Source organism: Dermacentor silvarum, chromosome 2 (assembly GCF_013339745.2).
Source record: "Dermacentor silvarum isolate Dsil-2018 chromosome 2, BIME_Dsil_1.4, whole genome shotgun sequence".
Lineage (NCBI taxonomy): Eukaryota > Metazoa > Arthropoda > Arachnida > Ixodida > Ixodidae > Dermacentor > Dermacentor silvarum.
Genome location: NC_051155.1, coordinates 122809386 through 122834487, shown reverse-complemented (window position 1 = coordinate 122834487; position 25102 = coordinate 122809386). Strand labels below are relative to the sequence as shown.

At 45.9% G+C, this 25102-nt stretch overlaps 1 protein-coding gene across 5 annotated transcripts in view; it reads right to left on the bottom strand.

The window, feature by feature from the left end:
- The window catches only part of LOC119441730 (anillin-like), a 75086-nt gene extending 50443 nt beyond the window's left edge, over nucleotides 1-24643 (bottom strand). The window contains exons 1-7 of one of the 5 annotated variants that reach the window (XM_037706337.2): nucleotides 24437-24643; nucleotides 23796-23916; nucleotides 23367-23471; nucleotides 18683-19015; nucleotides 13079-13210; nucleotides 10886-10963; nucleotides 650-741 (exon numbers count right to left, since the gene is read on the bottom strand). In XM_037706337.2, the coding sequence (XP_037562265.1) occupies nucleotides 650-741; nucleotides 10886-10963; nucleotides 13079-13210; nucleotides 18683-19015; nucleotides 23367-23471; nucleotides 23796-23871 (816 nt within the window). In that variant the 5' untranslated portion in view covers nucleotides 23872-23916; nucleotides 24437-24643. The remainder of the gene's footprint in view (nucleotides 1-649; nucleotides 742-10885; nucleotides 10964-13078; nucleotides 13211-18682; nucleotides 19016-23366; nucleotides 23472-23795; nucleotides 23917-24436) is intronic. The other 4 variants (XM_037706332.2, XM_037706336.2, XM_037706334.2 and 1 more) reach the window with 4 other exon arrangements.
- Nucleotides 24644-25102: the final 459 nt, after the last annotated feature.

Below are 25102 nucleotides of genomic sequence, written 5' to 3'. Positions count from 1 at the left end.
CGTAAAGGAGAGGCAGCAATTAAGGACAGCACTCCTACATTGAGCCTAGTTTGCATCTTTCTGGAAGACAACTAATCTGGTTCAACATTTCGAAGCCACACAGTAGGCTAAATTAAATTATGGGGTTTTACGTGCCAAAACCAGTTCCGATTATGAGGCACGCCGTAGTGGGGGACTCCGTAAATTTGGACCACCTGGGGTTCTTTAACATGCACCTAAATCTAAGCACACGGGTGTTTTCGTATTTCGCCCCCATCGAAATGCAGCCGCCGTGGCCGGGATTCGATCCCGCGACCTCGTGCTCAGCAGCCCAACACCATAGCCACTGAGCAACCACGGCGGGTAGACAGTAGGCTATGAAAGATGTCGTAGTGGGGAACTTCAGACTGATATTGGCCCCCAAAAAAGAGGGGAGGGGGGGTGTATTTAGAATTGTTTTAACTTGCATCTAAATACAAGTTCTTGTGCATTTTTGCATTCTTCCCCCAACAGACTTGCAACTGCAGCTGGGATGCGATTCCGTGACCTCGTGCCCAGCACAACATAGCTGGTGAGTCACTGCAGCATTCTCTTTCTAGCAGATATCAAAGCACAAAGATGCAAATAGCTATCTGCAGTTTAGAAAGAATAAATAAAACAACAAGCTCACCAATACCTCGGGTGCGATGTCAGCTTCCTTGTGCGAAAGGGAAAGTGAGCCATTTTCAAAAACTGAATCATCTGCATCCTCACAGTCACCACCTACAACACCAGGAAGCACACAAGACAGAGCTAGTGAAAAAAGCACAATGCCACTCTTAGATAACTGCCAAGCATTCAAATAAAAAAAAAGCCTCATTAATTCAAATTCGCCGCCAGCAAGTGTTGCGGAATAATAAAAAGCAGAGTAGCTAGGTAAATGAAAAAAGTTGTCGCAGTTTCACCTGAAAGGCGAAGCATCAATTGCGATAGCAAATTTGTAGAGAGCTATACGGAGTAATGATAGTAGCTTTATCAGCTGTATAAACTTGGGCATGCAGCAGCACCGGCAACACGCAGAACTGCTGTCGACGCCGTCGGCGTTTTGCCCGCGTTCGCACAAAATGCGTGCGGCGTTGGTGAGTGTTGTCAGAGCCTCTGATATAAATAGGCACTTGGTGCCGCAGCTAAACGTCGCCTCCCTTCCCTCCCCCTCCCCCCATGGCCTTTCGTGCGTCAGAAGAAGGCGCGTTTGCTCTACAGATATGGTGATTGTAAAGGAGGAAAGAGACGCCTACTTCTGCAGCCCTTAAGGGAGCACGGCACAGAACGCCCGTTTGTTCTCCGCCATGCGTTCACTTCCCGTGAAAGCGCGCGTCCCTCGCGCCCTTTCACTCACACATACAGTGTTCGGCGGCGCGCGGCGACGATTTCATCTCCATTGACGTCATACGGAACCTCACGGCGACGGCGAGGGCGCCGACGACGCCGACGGCAGAAATCTGCTTTGGAGTGTCCATATAATTGCTATCTCAATAATACAGTCGAACTCGGGTATATCGAACTAGCCAAAAAACATTCATTAGTTCGATATATGGCATAATTCGATATAGGCCCGCTATAGATTTGATGACGCAAAGACACATACCAATAAGTACTTTATTAATATGGTGGCTTACTTGCGTGCCCTACTTTGGAACAAAATAGTCCAGGATTTTCTTCTGTTTCAACGACTTCGCGACTTGCGACAGCACGCACGCCTCCACGTTGTCCAACGAGTCGGAGCAGCTGAGGCCGCAAGCTTATATATTCACGCAATAGCGCCGGACCAACGCAAGTGCACTAATCACTTCGGAGGATGTAGGCAACGGGCCATCATCAATTTCCATATTGCTGTCGCTTTGGCTCGTGGTCGGCACGATGTCTGCAACGTAGTCCTCATCTTGTAGCTGGCCCATGATGGCGACATCATGCACAGACCACGCTGAATGAGGACTCGAGGAAAAGAGGCAGCAGCAGGCACACAAGCATAAAGAAAGAAAAAATGGCGCTCACTTGTACCGCTTCCGCGCCTCGGAGAAAGCACGACGACCTCTGATTGGCTGTAAGCGCTGCGAGCAGGCCAGGATCATTTTTTGCAGGGGGTGTTCGCCCGTGCACAGCCGGGTCTAAACCACTTTTTCTAGAGTGGCGCCGGCAGTTTTCCCCGCCACCGCGAGGGAAAGCCAACTGGCTGGGGCACTTTTGAGGCATATGGAGTTTGATATATCGGTTGTCGTTGCTATTTTCGTTCGATGTAACAGTAACTTTTGCTATATATTCTCAATGTAAATTTACCGTGCTTAGAAATTGTTCGATATACGGGATAATTTGATATAAACGGGTTCGATATAGTCGGGCTCGACTGTATAGAAGCATTCCTGACACGAATATTGCTACATGCTCCTAGAAGATGATGTTGACACTTCAATATAGTGGGATGTACCCATAAGTGGCCTCTGGCTGATCCGAAGATGACGACGTGCCTTGTTTGACGTCGGCTGGCTTCCATGTTGGCCAGTGCTTGCTACCCTTTGTAAATACACCTTGCAAATAGTTTCCCTGCTCTGCTTCCATGTAACATTTATTTGGTGGAGGTACCTTATATCAGCGTAACGTGTACCCTGACGGTACTGCCCTTCTCCTAGTTATGCCATCACACCTGCGCTCCACAGTTCTTCGTGAGCTTCACGACGCCCCAACCACTGGCAACCTTGGTGTTACTCGCACACATGACCGCATGCGCCATTGCTTCTATTGGCCTGGCCCGTTCCGTGCGGCGTTATGTCGGCGCCTGGGAGCTATGTCAACGCTGAACAAAACTCAGCGCTTTCTGCTGGGTATCTTCAAACCATCTACGTCCCACTTGAGCCCTTCTTCGTGTCGATTTGGGCCTTCTCGGACCCTTTGTCTGCTTCGGGAAATAAATGGGTTGCCGTCGCTACTGATTACACGACGCGCTACGCGATGACACGAGCGCTGGCGACGAGCAGTGCTACAGACGCAGCGAACTTTCTCCTTAGTGATACAATTTTAGTACACGGTGCCCCACATCAAATGCTGACTGACCGAGGCCGTACCTACCCATCGAAAGTCATCAACAATATCCTGCGCTGCTGCTACACACAGAACAAGATCACGACGTCCTACCATCCCCAGATAAACAGGCTCACCGAGCGCTTGAATTGAACCTTAACAGATATGCTTTCCAAGTACATGTCGGCTGACCACCATGATTGGGACCTTGCACTGCCATACGTGACATTCCAATATAATTCTTTCCAGCCAACACTGCTGGATACTCTCTATTTTACGTTTTGTTCGGACGTGAACCAACTTTACCGTTGGACACATTTCTTCTTCCCCCTGCAACTTCAACTAGCAAATATGCAGGCGACGCCCTTGCCCGGGCTGATTACGTGCAGCAGATAACCCATAGTAGACTTGCTGCTTCCTAAGAAAATCAGAAGTGCCTTTACGACCAGCGACACCATGACGAACCTTTTGCTACAGGTACCCTCGTGTTACTTTGGACCCCTCCTGATATGTGGGCCTTTCTGAAAAGCTCCTTCCTCGCTACACGGGCCCATACCGTACGAGATTGTGTCCGCCAGTTCGGCTACATCTTCTGTTCCGTTGTCCAGCGACGTCGTCCAGGTTCGAGACTCAAGCATTACCACCCTTCCTCTGCTGTGGGTCCTTAGTGGCGCCAGGCCAGCACTTCTGCCACCGGGGGTCCTGCTACGTGCTCTTCAAAGATGTTGTTGACACTTCAATGTAGTTGGACATACCCATAGGGGGCCTCTGGCTGATCTGAAGACGACGACGTGCCTTGTTTGATGTCGGTTGGCGTCCATGTTGGCCAGTGCTTGCTACCCCTTGTAAATACACCTTGTAAATAGTTTCCCTAGTGTGCTTCCCCGTAAAAATATGATGCCCCCATATTTTTGCAGATTTGCATTAAGCTAATCTATTCAAACACAGCTGTACACTGTTTGACTTAAATGAAGTGCCAGAATGCCAACAAGAAAGCAAAACAGAACAAGTGGGCGAGAGGCAGCAGTATTGTACAAATTATCCCCTAATGAATAACAAAGGCATTAGGCCAAAAACTGCATTTTCTTCCATTATTAGAGGGTCCTTCAAACAGTTTGGATAAATTTTGTAAACCCCTAAGGTACAGCTACAGTAAAACATTCGCACCACAGATCAAGTGAAGCGTTTCATTGTAAGAAAGCTACGAAAGATTACAAGTTACCCTCCTCCCTAGCCATGCTTTTTTTTCCTCAACTCATTCGCCGAGCAATCGGGGCTAAGCTCCATCTTCACTAGCTGTGCATCATGATGTGGCACCGTGTCGTCTACTTCCGTTGTCTAGGAGCCACCGCGCAAAACCTCTCCACTAGCCGCTTGGCATCGATGCCAAGCTAGAGCTATCGAAGCAGCGTGTGCTGTGAGCAGTGTGTAGGAACGGAACAAAAACAAAAACGGAAAACGATAAAAAGCAATATTTTTCACCAGAATGAAAACGTAACCGAAACATTATTACGGTATAGACCACTTATAACGTAACCTCTTATAGTGCAAGACCGGATATAGTGCGGTCTTTTCAGACTCCCGTTAATTTTCCCATAGCACTCCATGTATACACTTATCGCTTATAGTGAGTTGCGAGAAACGAAATACCGCTTATAGTGCAGCTGCCTGGGAGTACGAAAGTCAGCAGAGACGGTGAACGCTCCCCTCAAACGGGCGCCCCAAAGAGTGCTCGAGGAAGAAAGAGACGAAGTGGAGCAGAAGGGCACGTGGTGCGAACGAACAGCCAGTGAGGCTGAAACCAGAATTTTGAGTGCGAGTCGTGAAATATCACGGCGCGCATAGCGAGCGTGGGCCGCGAAACTGCCAACGCCATCCAACGCTCGCTTCACGATAACGGCAATAAACGAAACTTCAGGGAGCGGGCGGCGCCGGCACATCACGGCGAAGGGCGCACGCGGAGACCGTGGAATGTGAGGGAGGAGGGCAGCAGGGAAGCGGATTTCGCCTTGGCAACTCCGCCGCTTCGGTGGCTCCCCACGCCCTCCCTCGTAGCTCTCTCACTTTCGACTGTCACCGTGCGCGCTCGCCACCGTGCAGGCGCCGCCGCTCCAGCCGGCCCAGCGCCAGCTCCCCGAAGTTTCGTTTTCTGCCGTTATCGGGAAGCAGTCGTTTGCCGGCGTGGGCAGTTTCGTTGGCCGGCCTGGGACAGCGCCGCTGCTTCCCTCTGCGCCGTAGCCGCAGCGTGCAAGGTCAATATGTTACTAGAAAGTAGAGGAAGCATAAAGGAGAAAGAAGGGTTCACTGCCATTTTCTATGCGTGGCTACGGTAGCGTGGCTGAGACGTCGGCACGTACACGCATGTTCCGGCGCAACGCAGAATCGGCGACCTTGCCATTTGAGAGAAGGTGAAATTTCCGCCGGTTTTTTTTTTTCTTTCTTTTTCTTTTTTTGTTTTGTTCACGCGCGACATTGAGGGGTCTCTCCTAAGCTTTTACTCTATGGCGGTGCCGGAGCAATGCCGGTCAGAGGCGCCGCCGCGTGATTTGGTTCGAATTAACGAAATTCAACTGTAAATTGAATGCAAACGTTCTAGCCGCATTCCTCGACTGTCGCATACGCGTGGTGTCTCGATGCACATGTTTTGCATATGTGTGGGCCTTGAAAATTGTTGCTTTGGTTATAGTGCGGTACCGCTTATAGTGCGGATATTCCCGACTCCGGCGACTTACGTTATAAGCGGTCTACACTGTATTTTGTTTCGGAGTGAAAAAGAAATATTTTTCATCAGTTTTCGGTTCAAAGGAAAGTCTGCAATCCTCAACAACCGACATCAGGTAATGTCATATTCAGCGCATATCTCAGGGTCCGCACAAGCGTGTATCTCGGGCACGAATCTAAGCGCACCGCTCGGTGCACTAGCAGATCGGTATCATAGCAAAAGCCAGAGCTAGTGCGCTCAAGAGCTTATCGATTCATTTTCTATGAGTAAACGTTTTGTTACCGAAACTTTATTGTTCGTTTATGTTCTTTTAAGTTTGTTTTATGAGAACAGCGGTCTCGCATTTCGGTGAGTACACTCAATGACATGCTGCTTCTGAGATCATGCTGAGTGCCTTGACTCAAGGCACTGAGCATGACCTCAGAATTCATAATAGCCCGAATAGCGCGAAGCACCGACGGCCTCACCGAGGACGAGACGACTAGTGCAAGCTCTGGTCATCAGCCGCATCACTATCGCCCTACTGTATCAAGCCACGCGCAATACGGTTACCGCGCCCATAGACAAATTGAGAAAAATATTCGAGAAATATATTGAGAAACAAATATTAAGAAAGTTATTCTGAAATTATTGAAAAATATAAATACTATGTTTTTATCATTGCTTTGCTTCGAAAATGTTTGCATGCGAACCAGAACCGTTTATGAACCGTTATGGATCACTTTTTTTTTTCTTGTTCCGGAGCAGAACCGGAACAGAACTCTTCACTGGAACAAAACTAAAACCGGAAAACATTTCGTTCCTTACACCCTGGTTGTGACCCTTCTGTCACAGCGCAGTGCATGTCCGGTATTCTGATAAACGCGGGTCGAGCTGAACGCTTTGACGGATGGGCGGAGGCGTAATCCAATGATCCTCAATACTACTACCGCTGTGATGAAGGAGCTTTAGCGTAAATGTAAGCAGACTAAGCAGCCTGCATGGTGCCAGCCACCTGGTGGCACAGAGCTGAACCAGCCAAACACAGAGCTAATACTGTTGTAACCATGTGTAAAACTTTTTAAACATCTAAAAAGACAACACATTCCTGATTACACTGCTGCCAAAAATTTACACCAGTGTCAAATTAGAATACACTTGGTTACTTCTATATCATCTGTGTTTTTTTGGTTGAGCTCTGTGCCACCAGGTAGTTGGCAACCTGCAAGCCGCTCACGTTTGTGCCTCCACCCATCTGGCAAAGCGCCCAGTCCACCTGCATTTACCGAAATACCGGACACGCTTAAACTCTCTATTGTGGTAGTAATTCTCCAGATGGAGTGAAGTGACTGCCGCAAATTCGTAGATCCTGGCGAAGATCCTCGCACCGATCAGATACCAACAGCCTGATGCACTGTAGCCACTCCACTCGCATGTTGCCTTGCAGAGGGGCACGGTGTCGCAGCTGGACATGTCGCAAATCACTAGATTTGCAGCCCACAGTGTAACAAGGGTGATCCATAGTGCTCACGAAAAGAAAGCTAGAGACCAACACTGACCACACAGCTCGCGTCAACACAGAGCATGTTGTAACACAAGCAGACGACACTTGCTGTGTGCCTGAAGTACTTGAGTGTAGTGATACACTGTCGTGTATTCTCTAGTTTATTTTTCTTTTATAAAGACAAGTTAGCCAACATTCCAACTACTATGAATGACATTTGTTCACCATAAAGTTGCAAAAATTACCAATGACGCAACATGGGTAGCTAATCAGATAGCTCGTCCAAATGACGTCAATTATGCTAAGTACATATGTCAATCCGCCTTTTTCATTTTCTTGTGCTGCCCTCTGCCGCATGCTGCCGGAAACGTTTTGGAAGGGTGCCGGGGCTTTTGCCAGTTTTGTGAACCTGTGCCCTTGCTGAGTGCGCATCGGTTGTGCATTTCGTGGATCCGAATAATTACTAATGGCTTATGCGGGGCAGCATGTCGTTCCTGGAAGCCACGTAGCACTCACCAACTATATATATAGGGTGAGCAGGTGTTATAGCGCTGTTTTGTTTATAGTGTGGCCTATAAAGATACACTGAGTTCCCTCTGCCGGCGCGGCTGCTTTGGACTTCTTTGTCGCTGACTCCTGCACTTGCACCTCGTTTTTTTTTTATTCTTTTTGCACATTCTTTAGACATTTTGCATAAATAAGTTTTCGAGCACGCAGCCTTCCACGTCGGATTTAGCAAAGCATTGCACTTGTTTACATCAACATCTATAGCCACAGATCGTTGTTAGCGTCAAAATTGGGGAAAAGGTGCATCGCTGATATGAAAAAAAAAAAATGTCAAAACATCGAATAATTACACACATTCCTGCTCACATGAGCCGCGTTATTCCCCCATGAGACGAGTCAGTATGAGCGCATGAGCTACTCAACAGCGACTGTGATCCAGTTACAAATATCGGGCTGATAATTTATTACTGATTCTCGCTTTTCTTTAACATCATCATACTTAGTTTTCGCGTGTCATAAAGCATTATTAGAGAAAATTGTGCTCACATAAGCGCTCATTTAATGGCCGTGTTGCTCTACCGCAAAAACGCAGATGCCATCGCTGACACTGTTGCTATATAACTGAGCCGAAGCAGTTTTTTATGCTGCTGTGCCGAATGTACCATCTCTTGTTTCGCGTTTGACGCAGAGATAAACAGTACATCTCGGGAATTAAGAAATGTGTCAGCATGACAACACGTACAAACCTACCCATCTACGTTGCGAATATGAGCGACAGCATACGGGAATGGTGACGTACAGATGTTGGCACAGCCGTTGGGCACAGCGCTGTGTCGCCGCTTGCAGCTTATTGTGTACGCGCCATGCGAAGCGAAGAGTAGTTTATTTCAAATCGCTAAGGCCAGAACTGAACTATAAAAGCAGTTTCCTTCGTCCTAACTTGCTTACTTTTCAGTACAGGTCCGCCGGTATAGCGGGTGCAAGAACTCGACGGCGCCAGGCCTAACCTTCGCTCAACAGGATCAACATTGGCTCAAACTTCATGTGCACGGCTTGAAAGGGTCGAAGCTTGCGCATTTCAACCTTTCAACTTCGTAGGCATGTTTTAGGTCACTTTGAGCACGATTATTTATATACACCAACGAAGGCGTTGCGGCTATCGTGTTATTGGTTCGACGGCCTATCGCGCAGGGTTCGGACGAACGATGGACGCACAGTGATTTTATCGGTGCCGTCGACAAGAAAGCCCGTCGAAGTACCAAAGCCAGTCTTACGCTACGCACGCTTTTAGTACCGCACCGACGTCGAACTACCAGCGGAGTTTCAACGCTGTACACTTCACGAGTTGGCAGTAGCGTGCGTCCTAGTGCTTTTTTTTTCGGGGCGCACAGCCGCACGCGCGACCCTTCCAGAACGTTTCGTGACTAATCCACCAGGGCCGGGCGCATGCGCCGTCGGGCCATGAAAAAGGCGGATTGTAAGGGGGCAGCTCAAACTCGGAGGAGCAGTGCCGCTGCAGTCAGTGGTAATGCACGTTTTTAAAAACTTATAACAAATTAAATGCTTTATGTGGAGCGCTTAAATGTGTCACACATAATGATCAGAAGGACCTACCATAACAACTCAGTACCTTTGTACAACATCATCAAAATCGTTTAAGGGTCCCTTTAATTAACATTTCACACAGTGTAATTGTCTTAGAGATTCATTTTCCACTGCTACGGGAGCTTGCAGTAGTCAAGCATATACAGTAAAATTCAATGATACGAATATCCCAGTTAGCGCCACAATTCGTATCACCCAATAACATAAAAAAAAATTGGGGAAATTAGGAGATGCAGCCATAAAATGGACGATTTGATCAGAATTTGTAACTCCCGAGTAATTTTTCTTTTACCCAATCCTAGGACATTCCTTTATCTCATGCTGAAATATTTGAAAGGAATACGCAGCAGAATTTAAGATTGAACATTCTTAGTGTGTTGTCCTTGAAATCAGGAAGAAAATCGGGTTTTGGGAGAAGCTATCACACGAGCGCAGCTTTCCGTTGACACCACGCCATCATATCGATATTGCCGTAAACACGAAATCAGAGAGCCAATGCACTGTATTTCGCCATGCAGAAATACACCACTGCCAAAAAAAGTGAGCACGAAAAGGGAAAACTAGCGTCATAATTCCTTACTGCAGTCACATGGCACGCAGGGAGCACTCCTGTTGTCTTATGTGAATTTGAATCACTGATGTGAATTTGAATCACTGGGGTGCTTGTTCTGCACATTTGGCAGCAGCAAGCTGCACACTTCACGTGTCCCGTAAGCTGACATTTCAAGATCTGCCTGGTTATTTCTATTTCTTTTTTTTTTCAGTGATACATCCTAGCTGCTGCCCGATGGTGATAAGGACATGACTTGACTAGATAAGGGAATCTGTTTACTCTTCTTTGCGGCAGCGAAGCGACTTCGTATCGTGGGATGTGATGGGTGCAAAGGTAGAAAAGTTGTGGATCGCCATCGGGCGCCGAAGACGACAAAAGGTGTGGAATACAGAGAGCTACCCATAGAAGCGAATGCCGCCGATCTTGCTGACCAGGCAAGGTTGGGTCATGTGCGACTGCCAGCTCCTGATAAAGCTGCAAGGCATTTGAAAACAGGCGACAAGTCGCAAGATAGTGTACAAATCAAAAAAACAATTTTTTTAGACGGGGGAGGCACGGGGATGGAGTCTGTTGAGTCAAGGAGGAGGGACAAAGAAGGGCATCCCGGCAAGAAGAATGTGTTCGGCACATCAGTGTGGCAACTTTGCCGGCCTGACAATAGCCAGTCATCTGGTGCTACTGGCGCGCCGGGGATCACGCAGTGGCTCGATTTTTCGTACCATCCGCTGTGGCACAAAAAGTGGTTCAAAACATTTGAAATTTAGCACGTTGTAAGCTAATAGATTTGGGACGGGACTTTTGCAAAATTCGTATCGTACTGAAATTCGTACCAGGTTGGATCGTATCACCAAGATTCTGCTGCATATATTCTAGTTACTGAATGGCTGTCTTATACCTTGCTGCAACATATCACTGGGCCAGGAACTGGTCCATGTTAAGGCTCGAAATTCATTAACGCAGCCTCAACAAGGATCTAACTTACCAGATGGGAGTCCCACTGAAGCATCAGGAAGTGTTTCAGCATTGTCAGTATTCGCAGCCCCGCCACTTTCTTTTGTGTCTGCAGGAAAGCACAACAAACCATGATGATAAAGGCGCTCTCAATTAAAGCGCGACACCAAATTCATCAAGCTTTCAGTATGTGTGCACGACGACATGCTGATGCCTATATGCATGCCACTGATGGCAATGCTCTACAAGTAAAGCATGCCTATAAGACAAAGTGCTGAAGCTGCATTTCTCTTTCTGCAACTTTCCCTTTTGAGCTGAATCCTTTATTATGTTCCCCAAAACAGCATGCAAAAGCCTTCTAATTTGGTGCACAATAAAGAGAAAGACAAAAAGTTATCATCATAAACAAAATACATATAACAAAATAGACACAACATGCACAAAGTACATATAACTTGGAAAAATAATTCAATAGTATTTTTTTAAATATGCAGATATTATTTATGAAAATGTCAGCATTGTCACTGTTATACACACTGTTAATTAAACATTGCAGATGAATTATGCGACTCAGGTTACTAATTTTATTTCCTCCACACAAATGTTTCCACCTAGCCTTTCCGGGAAACAAAAACAAATAGATTGAAGCAAAAATGTACATTCAGTAATGCGCGCCTCTGCAAAAATACGAAGTCACGAACTTTTCATCGCCAATTCAATGTTTTCAGGTTGTACCTATCAAGAACTCCAATGTAACTGTAATAATATGAACGACCTATGAAACTATCAAAAAGTATACTAATAACTCTGCATTGCACTTATTACATTTTTTTCCCTGAAGAACACCACCAATGCTATTCCATACTATTGAACAATATTCAAAATTTACAAACAACCAAAGATTGAAACAACTGAATAAAACAATGAGGATCACTAAAACCACCCATGAGTTATTCGGGATACAAAACCAAGAACACTAAAAGAAGTACTTACAATGTGGTTAACATTTTCAACAAAATTTTAGGTTACTATCAAAATGAAAACACCTAAATCCTTAGTTACATCTTTTTTGTGCAACAGTGTGCCATTCAAAGTGTATGCAAAATGGTAAGGGCAGTTTTTCTAGTAAAAGACATTAAAAACTGCATTTATAGGCATTGTCCAGGCATTGCAAGCATATTAAACGGCACAGAGGCTGGACTGTGCAGCACGTGCATTGCTTACCATGCTCAACCAATTCAGCATAATCACATCGTGCCTAAGGTTTCAAACGCTCCTCTCAAAGCTACACAAAGCCCTTATAACCCACATAATAAGGGTCACTGCTCATACTGGTCACTAAGCTAGAAAAGACTGAGCTGATGTCAGTAGGCAGAAATTGCGCAGGTACAAAGCTTTCTACCCAGAGAAAAACAAAAATGCACAATTTTTTTTACTTTTCCTGCAACACACAAGCAAGAAGGCAGATAATGAGTAATTTTCAAATGTACAACAAGATGGTACATAATTTACAGCCTGCCAATATCAAAATTTCTGCGTTCTAGTTTTGACTCGCATGCCAGTAGAATTATCTTAAAATGCAAGAGCAGAAGCGTTGAAAGGTCTAAATATCATTGCTTTTATCGTCATTGCTTTTATCCTGACATTTTCCTCACTAAATGGCAGTAACCATTCCTAGAGTGTTGGTGTGTCACTTTACCAGAGTGACACACGAAATGTCTCCACAATTAAAACAAATACAGCATATCTTAAAAATACACTGAAATTGCAGCATTCTGTTCATCAAACGATTATAGTCAAAGTGACAATGAAAACGATGTTCTGAATGACACCAAGTCATAACTCCAATTTTGTGAGCAATACCATACTGCTGCTGTTGGTGTCCAGCAGTTCGCGTGGGAACTACGAAGGAACACTTGAATTGTCACAAACATCATTCAAAACAATCCTTTGTTCAGAACGTTCCAAGGATGAAGGTTGGTCATCCACTCTTGTAAAGAAGTGCTTATTCCTTGCCACACAAGCTTTGTAATTACATTTCTATGTTTTAATTCTTTTTTGCATTTTGTCATAAAAAAATCCATTACTACATTAAAAAGAAAAACACTCACAAGCAAGAACTTAATTGGCTAAGCAACACCAAATTGCAGTGGTTTTATCCAAGTTTAAGACAAAGTTGTTTGGAACATTTAAAAGAGATCCAAAGCAGGGTACAAGCCCTCACCTGTTTTCGTAGCAACAGTTTCGCTTTCAGGTTCCTTGATAATAGCAAGACCTGGCAATTCAGGCTTCTTGGGGGTGCCAGGTCTAGCAAATGATTTCCCTCTGTTCTCAGGTGGTGGCGGAGTCACCACTGCTAATCGAGGTAATGAAAAATAGCACACTTGATATACACAGCCAGGAGGGGACACTTGAAAATTGCTGCCACATATTCAACAGCCAAATGATAGCAACAAGCATTTAGCAGTCAGCAGCTTGGAGCCCATTCCAAAATGTTTTGCTTGGCCCAACTACAATATAATTTAACAAGCTGCCTCCAAAGATGGAAGACTTAACATGACACGGAATGTGTCATGTTACCTCTGAGGAGCCAAGCAAGGCACAATTGTAGCTTCGGACTTAGTATTATTGCACCTAAACAGAAGGCCTATAAGCTACACACCACCCGTGACCCATAAATTCTGCCCCACCCTTATAATGTAAAGGACAGATACAGAGTTCAATGAATAAAAAAAATTACCATATGCCTTATAAATTTGCTGTTTGAAGATTTGTCTCTTGGTTGAATGAAAGTTTTATTGGGCAAAGCATGGCTTAAATTGGCATTGAATGGTTTGGGACATTCTGAACACACAAGGAAAGCACGGGAAGCCCACATTATGCACTTTATTACTGCCACTTTTTCTCATTAATCGACTACAGAGATCAGCTGCATTTTTCATGGCACTCATGTCCTTCATGTGCTAGCGGTCAATCGTCGCAGCTTGGTGGCTAAATAAATTTTAAAGGGGCCCTGAACCACTTTTTTGTCAAAGTGGAGAAATGAATTTGAAGTGAAAATAGGCTATTTCAGAAACACTTTCCCACAAAAAGTGTTTCAATGCGTTCAGCAGAAACGGAGATATTGGCAATCAAACACGGCCTCCGCTGTGCTCCCGTTCCTCCTTCATCGCCTTGCACTGCAAGGCTACGGCGGAGTGGGGCGTGGCCACAATGCTCCGCCTTCTAAATGTCACCATGACGCGCAGTTCAAATTTCATTTTGGATGTTAACGTAGACGCCATGACTTCGATTTTGTTGCCCACAACGCGCTCAATGTAAGCAAAACGGTGTTGTCCTTAACAAGCAGCTGTGCGCTTAGCCAGTAGAATTGTGGCGGCACCCCGCGACGGCCACATTATTTATGCTACGTAGCCAATCACAGGTACCAATAGCAGCCGCGCATGGGAATCTCGCTATATGACGAAATGAAACATCCAGAAAAAGTGAGGAACATGGCTTCGGTTGAAAAGAGTGTTTGAGAGAAAGGCGACTTCACGCTCCGCTAGCGTGCTCCACGCAACGCGTGTGACGGCAAAACTCGGCCGAGATGTTCACAGAAGCGTATGCTACCCGAGGACTATGGCATTTCACCATACCCCGAGGGGTGGTTCAGGGCTCCTTTAAGCTAATATGACTTCTTGGTGACCTGCTTCTAGCACCAAAAGTTGATGGAAAATGTAGACAAACACCAATTGTTGCAACTTTTTCAGGACTGGCATAAGTTAGACAACCTGTAAATAGCAGACGCTCAAAACATATGCTTTCGACCCTGGTGAAGCAAAGCAAGTTGTATAGCAAACGATCACATCATCTAGTATACCTTCTATCATCAAAGAGGCATTGCTGCATCTTTTACAGTTGTATGAGAGTTCCTTTTCTTTTTTTAGTTCCATGCATCATATACCGGGTGCACGAGGTATTTGAGAACACAATGGCAGAGAATATCTCCAGCAAAAACGTATTTTCACCAAACTTTGGAAAATACTTTTATGGTTTATTTATAGAATTACTCAATGAATCCGCCATCCGCAGCAATAACCACCTCGATTCGGCTTCGGAAACTGTTGCATGCACGGATCAAGTGGTCCATAGAGATGTTGGCCATTGAGCTGATTAAGTAAGCAGGTGTGCTGCGGCGTAAGTAGACCGACATGAAGAGAGACTCGATGACCACAAGAAGGCGCGTGTGAAACGGTGGTGTTGATGAGAAGCGCTTCCCGTGGGCAGCGCGTGCGAAGGGACACACCTGTAGCGCTGCACTGCCGATCCGGGCAGCATTGCATGTGTAGCGTGCGTTGGAAAATGTGGCCCGACGATTACTAACTGAATGAACAAGCGTGGTGTGAGCGCTCACAAACAAACACGAATAGATCACACTGAATGACTGCAGACAACGACTGTCAAAACGCTGGCAGCAAGCATACGCCGCAGCGGGCGAGCGGGCGAAGGTACGTGCGGTCTATCACTTCAACGGAAACTGAGCGGCGAATGCACGGCGCATAAAGGTCAGAGCCGTGTGGAGATAAGAGACAGTGCGGACGAGCGACGAGCGCGGTTGTTGGCAGAGTAGAAGTGCGCCCCCCCCCCCCCCCTCACTCCCTCCGGCGCTGACTTCCTGCTTCCTTGCTTGCGCGTGGGAGATTGAGTGCGTTCACTCTCCGTGATAGCGCGCGTCCCCGCACGCTTCCGCTCGGGCATACGGCGCGCGGCGCAGATTTTATCTATAGGGAACCTGACGGCGACGCCGACGGCAGAAATCCGGTTGAAGTGCCCATATAATTGCTATCGCAATAAAAGTGCCGGCTTGACATCACCCCCTCGTTTGACGACGGCTAACACCATCACAGAGGACGGAAATTTTATGTGCATCACTGTAGGCACCTCATCCGCGCTTGCATATCCTCAGCCACCAGTCGTTACGGCAGTTAACTTTTTGGTCTTGGTCAACATTCTTTTCATCTGAAAAAAAAAAAAAAAAAACAGCATTCCCGGCTCCTCAGGTCTCTTCAGCTTGCTTAGCAAGCGCTTGGACCAGAGCAGACGATTCTCCCAAGTTTTATCGGATATGAATTGCCCTCTCCTCATGACTCTGCAATGATACCTCAAGTCCTCGTGCACTGCGAGCCTGACAGTCGACTCTGCGACTTGGAGCTATTTTGCGATGGCCCGCATTGACTTCCCTGGGTCGTCACTCACGACGACTTGCAGCCGCCGGAGAAAATTGGGGGTTCTGACGACGTCTGACCGCTCATTGCGCTTTTTCCTTTTCGCCACTGATGCCACGTTACCGCCACAACACATCAGTTCTGTCCGCACCTGGTAAACAAAAGACTTCACAACGTTCAGAAAGGTGGCAATTTCCAAGTCGCTGAGGTGTGCGGCCAGGGTGATGAGGACTGCATGGCGTTTAACTTCCTGCGTCAACCTGTACACTTCCATCTTTGAACAAACCGCGCAGTATGAATGATAAGAGGTCAACCAACAAGAAGCCACGCAGCTAGATAGATATCATGAGCTTGCTGGTGTCTAGTGGCAATAAGGAATAGACTTATAGTGTTCTCAAATACATTGCGCACCCGGTAAACTTTTCATTTCATGACAGAAGTATTAATGGGAAGTGAGAAGATGACACTAGTGACAGCAGGTATTTTAACTTGAAGCTAAGAAGCATGTGACAAGATTTCTCAAGTTTCGCTCAAAGTACACAGCAGGAAAAAGCAACAGCTTGCTTCTGTGCATCATCGTCTACTGTCTGCCAAATTATGTGCACAATATGCAGTAGAGCCTCTCATAATCTGTGTAGTTGCCAAGAGCCCCACATACTGCCAGATGAAGACAGCTACAGGTGGCCTCTGGTGAGTGCAGTGAAACACGTGTGCAGTATGCCATGCCCTCTACTGAATTGAGTGTAGTCGGTCACATACATGAACGTAGCGAGAGACCTGAGCATAGAATGAACCAGAGCAAAACACCTGTATGACTGTGCCATCTACTTGGAACAGCTTAGGAAATGCAGATGTCACTTATGCAGTGGACCCTAGTTCCAATCCTGGAGGAGAAATGCAATTCTTTTCAATCCATGGTAAATTCCGTCTATGTTCCCATTCATGAATTTGAATGAATAAATAACGGTTCTGCTAATACTGTGGACACCCCATAACATATCTTAGAAAAAAAGAAAAAAAAAAGGATAATCAGACAGGCACTGCATGTTTGTTAAGCAACCACATAGACAGGCATTTGCCTGTTCCCTTTCATTGGCCATCAGCTAGTGCCACATTGTGTAAGGGTAACACTGTGGCAAAAAATGTGGCAAGTACTGCTGCCCTTGATCACTTTGCAAAATGTTAAATGCCTATTAAAAAATTTTTTTTATTTAATGTGTTTTCAGGCCCGTTAAAAAAAAATCAGTTTTCTGCCCTGCTTTTAGAAACCATTTGCTGTCATTGGCATAAGCGATGCACTGTGCATTCTGTGGCCTGCCACACCTGCTGGAAGTATTTATAGTGCTCCCCACTGCAACGCAGACACCAGGGAGACGGTCATGCGTAACATGCTGCCAAGCCACATGTTGGCCAGTTCCAGCTCCCTATCAAAGGGGCAAGGAGTTGTTCAAATGGCAGCGCTGATCTTAGAGGATTTGCTACACTTAACTTTTCTTAGTTATTTATCATGCGACGGTACATGCGATGGATCTTCCCAGTGCATGGCAGGTAATGTGCTTGTCTGTGTATCCTGTTGCTCTCCAAACTCCATTTTGTGCTTCAACTATCTTTGTTATAGAATATCAAACTAGCTCAATCTAATCAAACTAGCCTTGCAATGAAAAGAGTGTTTCCGTGGTGCTCCAGGACGCAGCTTGCAGATCAACAAAGTAACGTTGGTCAGAGCCCTCTAACAGAAACCCAAATGTTTGCTTGCTCACTGCTTCATGCTGTGTTTATTCCTGTTGCATCACCAACTTCTTGGGGAAATCTTTTTCTGATGCCAATTTTGTGCAACCTGTAGAATGAACTGCATGGATTCAGAAGGATCAGCCTTACGTGCTCAGCAAAGTCTCACCGGTGTTAGCAGCTACAGTAAGGCTGGTGCACAGAATTTTAGCCTGGCACTCCTGCCGTAATATTCAACAAGTGTTCTTATAGCAAATACCAACTGCTCCAACAATGTTTACATGTTCCAACAATGACCTATTGCAAGAGTTTATATTGCCCCTTTTTAGACGAAAGTTTGTGGTTGTAATTTATGTCAGGGTACACAACAATCGGTATTATGTAAGACAACTGCATAGATTTTTTCACTATCATGTCACACCATGCCAGCTTGTTACTGTACCTCAGCTGGAAACACCCAAGCCACTTAAGAGACTCCACTCTACATTACCAAACATGCAGCAGAAACATTTCACACTGTTTTACTCTAAAGCAGGGCAAGAAAATTGCACCAGTTCGTAGACATAGCACAAAATTGGACCACACAGTACACATTATAGTACAAAGTGAACTGACGGGTGAACTATAAAGGAGACAGGACAAGCACTGTTCAGTATAGCAGTATCACTACACATTGATGCAAAACAGCAGCACCTATATCCACTTCCAATAATTCAGGTAAGTCGAACTGAATCTAGCTTTCTACTAAGCAAATGTACATCAACATTTGCACACTGGAGTGAAAGATAATGTGATGAAACCACAATAAGCAAGGATAAGCAAAGCGCAAACAGCAGTGCACCCCGAAAACAGCTTGCCAGTAATTAAGCCATCCCATGCATGCACCAACTGACCTGCACTCAGCTCCTCTGCCGAGTGGGCAGAAAACTTGGCAGCAGCATTCAGACGAGGACTATCACTTCTTGTAGAGTTAGAACGTCCCACGTTCAATGTGGAGAAGGACTGCTTGAGAGGGGGTCTCGAAATCGGTCTCTTGAGAGGAAGGGTGCCCCGGCCACTATCGCCGCCAGACTTGGAGATTGCACTCTCGAATAGGGCAGCCCTTGCCGCCACTGACATTGTTACAACCGATGGGTCGGCGCCAGTGCCATTGTGTGTGTGTCCTCTCGTTTCCCCCAGGGCAGCCGCCTTAGTGAGCTCCACTTTTGGGTGTTTGCCTTGTGGAACTATAGAGGTAACACACAAAAAAAAATACATTATAGGCACAGCAAATACAAACTTGCACAATACTGCGTCAAAGCCTACGTGGCCGGTGAACTTAAAAATGAAGAATTCAAATTTAAGTTAGTCGGCATAGATCCACATTGGTGTCTTAGGCACCAAGCAGAACATGCACGTCTCTCGTCTTGTGTCCTGCATGCTCACCAATCTGTGAGCTTTAAAATCCGTCAAATATTGCTCATCGAAAAGGGGGGAAGAGGGGATAGCACAAATCATTTTAAAAGCTTGCCCTGAGCACATGCTTTTCAGGGAAACATAAGCTCTTTATTACAGATGATTCAGCTTTTAACGCAGCACACAAGTAACCACAGGCTTGGCACAGCAAATAGTGACAAGCAACACATTGTTTTCAGGTCACAGTTACTTTTTCTGCAAATGCTTCAGGAACTTGTCTGTACAAACTTGCTCGAAGCAAGTACATTCTTTTACCATGCATCAGAAAACTTCTTCAGGGACCCATGAAGAAAACATTCTCGTGAACAGAATTTGTTCTTCATAAAACTTGATGGAACATTCGTAAAATCCTAAAACAAGTCAAGTACACAAAGTTCCCGAAAAACTTGGGAGAGGTAGGTATGGTTCTGCTTGGCACCTAAGACACCACGATGAGCTTGAAACTGGTGTTTGCACAGACACGCATTTAAGCCTATGACAGTGTGAAACAACCGAAAACTTGTGTCAGGCCTGATTTTACAAAATAATAATCAATAGAGAAATGAAGTCCAAATGCCTTGAAAAGTGGATCTTTCATCCTATAACTCACTTTTGCTTTCCACAATGATTAATTTCCACTTGGTGCGGGGTGGTGATAAGAAGGGGGGGGGGGGGGGGGGGTTTGGTGACTAGAAGGGGTAGGTGGGGGTCGAGTGGGTCTGCCTGTCTATTTGTCAATGCTCCCATGATGCACATGCAAAGCCTCATTTGGGCAACCGGAATAGATTACTTGTAGTTGGCTTGTACAAGCACACTAATGACTGCTATAAAAACAATGGCAACTTGCTCCAACACAATGCCCAACTCTTCATGCCACATGTACAAACTATGGCCACTGAATACTGATGTTTACAGTATCAGCTACTATCAGGGTTCGTACACAATATTTGGCTGGAAATTCAAGGACATTTCAAGGATTTCAAGGATGCAAAAAGGCAGAATTCAAGGAGTGTTAGCGTAATTTTATTTCCTCACATGACTTAGGAAAGGAGCCCTATTTTCGCATTAATTTCTCTTTCAAGAGCTGTTATCTCCGCTTCTTTTTCTTTGGCTGTTCGACGGAAACTTCGTCGCCTTTCGCCTTTCTGGTGGGTCTTCAAGGCAGATTCCCCCATCGTTGCAATGTCGACCGTCTTCTGACATAATGCGCACATTGCTCGATAAGGATCGCTTGGTTCCGGTCTCACCCAGTGACGATAGTCCGTATGTTGCAGCCACGCAGGCTGAAACTTGCACTTCCCGCCTGGCATCTTGTCAAAGTAAACACACAACGCAAACGCGAACTTCACTGAAATGGCGCGCACGAGGCCGACAAACGGCCCGACTATAGTACCTAAAAGACACATACTAGTGTGCCGAGAGCGGGTGTCGCGGTAGCACCGAGTGTGATGCCTGCCGCCGCCGGCTGCTTGGTGCGCTGCACTTCGAGACTGCCGGACCATGCTGAGACATGGGCGGACTTCAGGCAAGACACGACGCGAGTCTCCCCATTTGCCCGGCGATCTGCCTCTTATGTTCTTGTCCCAATCCGCAATACGTTCGGGGTCTGCGGACGCGCTGGGTAATGAGATGAGCCGTTTCTTTCCGCGTCTCTGGCAAAATCGCGAGCGACCTGTTCAAAGTTTCTTTAGGCAGACGAGTGCACACATAGATGCAAAAAACCCACTCACAATAAGAAAAGACTGCAACGAAAGCGGCAGCAAGGCGAGAAATGAACTAAGCATTGCAATCGACGCGTAGCAATCAACGCATCGCAAACAAACGCGAGTCGAACACCGCAGGATTTAGCATGGTGCCGACAGGCATCGCCGTCTGGTGGCCCGCGGCGGCAGGCATCACAGCCCGCGCCACCGTCCCGCGTTGGAGACTCTCGGTGGACGGCACACTAGAGTATATTCTAGGCACTATACGCAAGCCGAGCGAGCGATATGTCTCGCATTTGATTGGATTTCCAATGCATATTAGTTGCCAGACGACGTAGGGGCTGCGAGATTTAAAACCGAAACTTCCTGATGTTGCCCTTTAGTCAACACAGCTTGTTTTCATGGGCATTCGTAAGCGAAAGGGCCTTAAATATCAGCATGACTTGCGGATGTACATCGTTATTTTCCTCTAGCGGAACAAATCCCACGGGATTTTCAAGGATTACAAGGAGCCCACGGGTATTCAAGTAGTTTCAAGGGCCCTTGAACTTATACTGTCAATATCAAGGACATTCAAGGATTTCAAGGGGCTGTGCGAACCCTGTACTATACTACTACTATACCAACCACAAACACAGAGCCATTGTCTTCGATTGCTAAAGCTTGTTTCTTTTCCCTTTACATTTTGGCATTGGAATCGTATGGAATAAAATCAAGCAGAATTTCTGGGGCCATAAGTTGTTTCGGGTCATTCCACACCAAACGCGCCAGACATGGAGCTCAACCATCTCAGACTTTTCCGAAAAATCATGACTGATCTCACTTATAGTGACAAGTGCTTCTGTAGCATATTTCCAGCCAAAAAAAAAAATGTTCAGTTTCTGGCTATCATTTTGTTTTTGCAGATGCAGCAAAAATGTCACTTCAGAGAGGATTAATTTTTTAGTCATTTTTTTTTCATTGCTCTCAAAGTTCCTGGGCTGACTGATAAGGCATTTTTAGTAAAGATTACATTTGCTGTACGAGTTTTGTTTAATTTTTTGCATTTACAATGACAAGAAAAAAAAAGAAAAATCAACAAAAGTTTGGAATTTTTCAAAAACTTTCCTGTTGCCCATCAATTTCTAGACATTTTTTTCCGTTTGGCAGAATGCAATCAAGCGGCCACAAAATAGTGCGTGGCTCGAAAACAAAGGGAAGTCCATTCGGAGCCATTCAGAAATAAGGCTACTCTCTCTCTAGCAATTGGGCAAGTAGAAACTTGACTGAGTGTGCAACACACAGATTCTTGCAGTGTGTGGCAGGCCTGCATTATTGTCCATGCATGACACACAATACACTTCAGGTAAGTATTTCTGTTAGGGGAGAATTCTAGGAGAAAAGACTACAAAATAAAGCTGCATCCTTATTAGCAGGGATGTCCACACCAATGTGTTCCACTTGGTCATAGCACTTCGGCGAGTTTCACCTAATTAAGACATTCACAATGATCAAGAGCATAGTAACTTAGTTTATATTGTTTTGGAAATCTGAAAATATTTCTATTGTGAACAAGGTGATCACTCGCCAATTCGAATGTGTTGCATGCACACCATTTAAACTTTTCACAAATGGCACGAAGAATCAACAAACAGTTAGGCCAACACTTTAGGCACCCATTACATATGCTATGCTTTGCCTTTTGAAATATACACTCAAGGCATGCATAAATTGGTGTTGGTACACACTTCATTTTCCCCACAAAAGTGAATACAAACAGGCTTTGCCCATTTTGTACTTAACAAAGTACATTAACACATTAGATGCACATTTGACGACCACACATTCCTCATTGCATAGCGTACAAAACTAATCTTTGATAAGACCACAACATTTTCACATAAAATGCTGACATATGGCCTTCGGTTCTGTACACAACAGTTGTTAAAAATTAAATTATGGGGTTTTACGTGCCAAAACCACGATCTGATTATGAGGCACGCCATAGTGGGGGACTCCAGAAATTTAGACCACCTGCTGTTCTTTAACGTGCACCTAAATCTAAGTACACAGGTGTTTTCGCATTTCGCCCCCATGTACACAACAGCTGTTTCTTGGTCCTGAGTATCTAGACTACAAGGTAATCGAGTTCTACTTGTGTCACATGGCGCATTTTTGATCACAATCAAGCCTGATTCGGATGGAATCAGCTATTGGTTCCTTTGCGCAAGCTGCACAAGGAAGCCAATCACAGTCGAGAATTTCGATCCAGACCGGTTTTGATTGCATAATGGGTATAATTTCGCATAATTTCATAATGGGTATTACGTTATCAAATGCTCACCTGGTGAGCATAACAGAAAATTGCCAATCAACGAAATAGTCAGTTCCATGTTCAGTTCGTACAGTGCACGTTACAAACATGTATTGCAAATTGTAAACGCGGTAGCACGATACTCACTCTGCTCAAACGAAGGCATGGGCGCGTCGTTCTCTTTATCCTTATCAGTTTCCAGGCTCTTTCCCAGGTCTTCTGCACAAATCTTCTTGAAGATAGTACTGCTGTCTAAAGTAAACAGAAAAAGAATGCAGTCTCTTGACCAAAGCTACAGTTATAAGCAGCCCATAAGTGCCAGTTATACCAATTTGACAATATGCAAGCAATTAAAGATTTCTGAAGGGATGACCTTCGGCAAATACCAGGTCAAAAAGGATCGCGACTGATCCTGCAGGCTACGTTAAAGTCACAGGTAATAGCATTAAGCGTCCAAGGACAACGAGTACAAGTAATTCGCGAGAATGCTGCCAAACCAATAACACTATAGCACATCGCACTGAGTGCGATGTGTATGGGGCAGGAACGGAATCAAAACAAAAACAGTGCTCTCACCGGAACTAGCGGAAGCTTCTGATGTGGCCACGTCCTGTATCTTGCGTTTTGCAGACCGTGGTGACGACGGAGGCATCTTGCTAGGCGTCTTCTGGCGCGCCTTCACACGAGTGAAGAGGCTCTGCAAGGGCCGCTGCAGTTGGTTTCATCAACGCACAACAAGTAGCTCGCAAACACAGAACACCCATGCCTCGCAAAGAGAACGCACGATTAGCACGAGAAAACTAACGCGCCCGCTGAAACCGCAACGAGGAACTCGCGCGAGTGAGTCAGCTTCGCAGGAAGGCGTCGATGGGCTTCGAATGTCACCGTAAGAATACAAAGCGGCAACGGAAACAGAAGCCCAAGACCACCGCCCCTCGTCTTCTCCGAACGACTGAGCGGCCGCGAAACGCGATGGGCGTCATCCGACTAGCTCACTGCACATCATCAAGTTTCAAGATGACAGCCGCGTAAACAAGCGACGCTGCGCCGGCGGCGGCGGCGTGCAACCGGTTGTCGCAACAAGAAACCGAATTCACGTGCACAGTGATGTAGTTCCGTATACGTAAAGTAAGTAGTAAAACGTGCGACAAGGACCACGAGAATATACAAACTCCTGCACAACTCTGAAAAATGACACGGGCGACCCAGAAACTTACCTGCGCCGCTGCTTCTAGTTCCTCAATCTTGGCGGCTGTGCGGTCTCCTCACACGAAAAAAGTATGGTTGAAGAAAACTCCCACGCGTGGCCGAAATTTGAAACGCCGACAAGCACACAGAATCAGATAAGGGCGAGTACAGGCCGTTTGAACGGTTCAAACATCCCGGCCGTCGCGGTCACGAGCGTTTGTCCGGCGCTTATCGGAGCAAATCCTTTCAAAACAACTGTCGCCTCCGCCGTTGCTTTGGGGCGCTAGTGATGTGTTAAAGCAGCGGCTGGTTAAAGTTAGAAACGCCGTGTTCACCAATGAAGGCAAATGTGTTTCAATGTTTTATATTTCTGTAAGGCGACAGAAAAGGGCTTCGCTCTACAGTTCAAAGCAACGGGGCTGATTTTTCAAAGCATTAGTGAGTAGCGTGCGTCTAAATTAGAGTGTACTAGAATACGGTTGAGTGGGACGAGCGGCTGAGGCGGCGCATGCTTTGCAGATGCTTTGCAGTGAGGCGCCCGATGTGGAAAAATACCATAACGGCGCTGCGGTCGAAGTGAATTGGGTTGCATCATGGTCGCGCCGTTAGAAACTGCTGGCGATACAGCTAGGCAGGGTCATTCGTACTACTTCGCGCGCTGCTGTTTGCGTTCATACCGCTCAAATGGTGTTCAT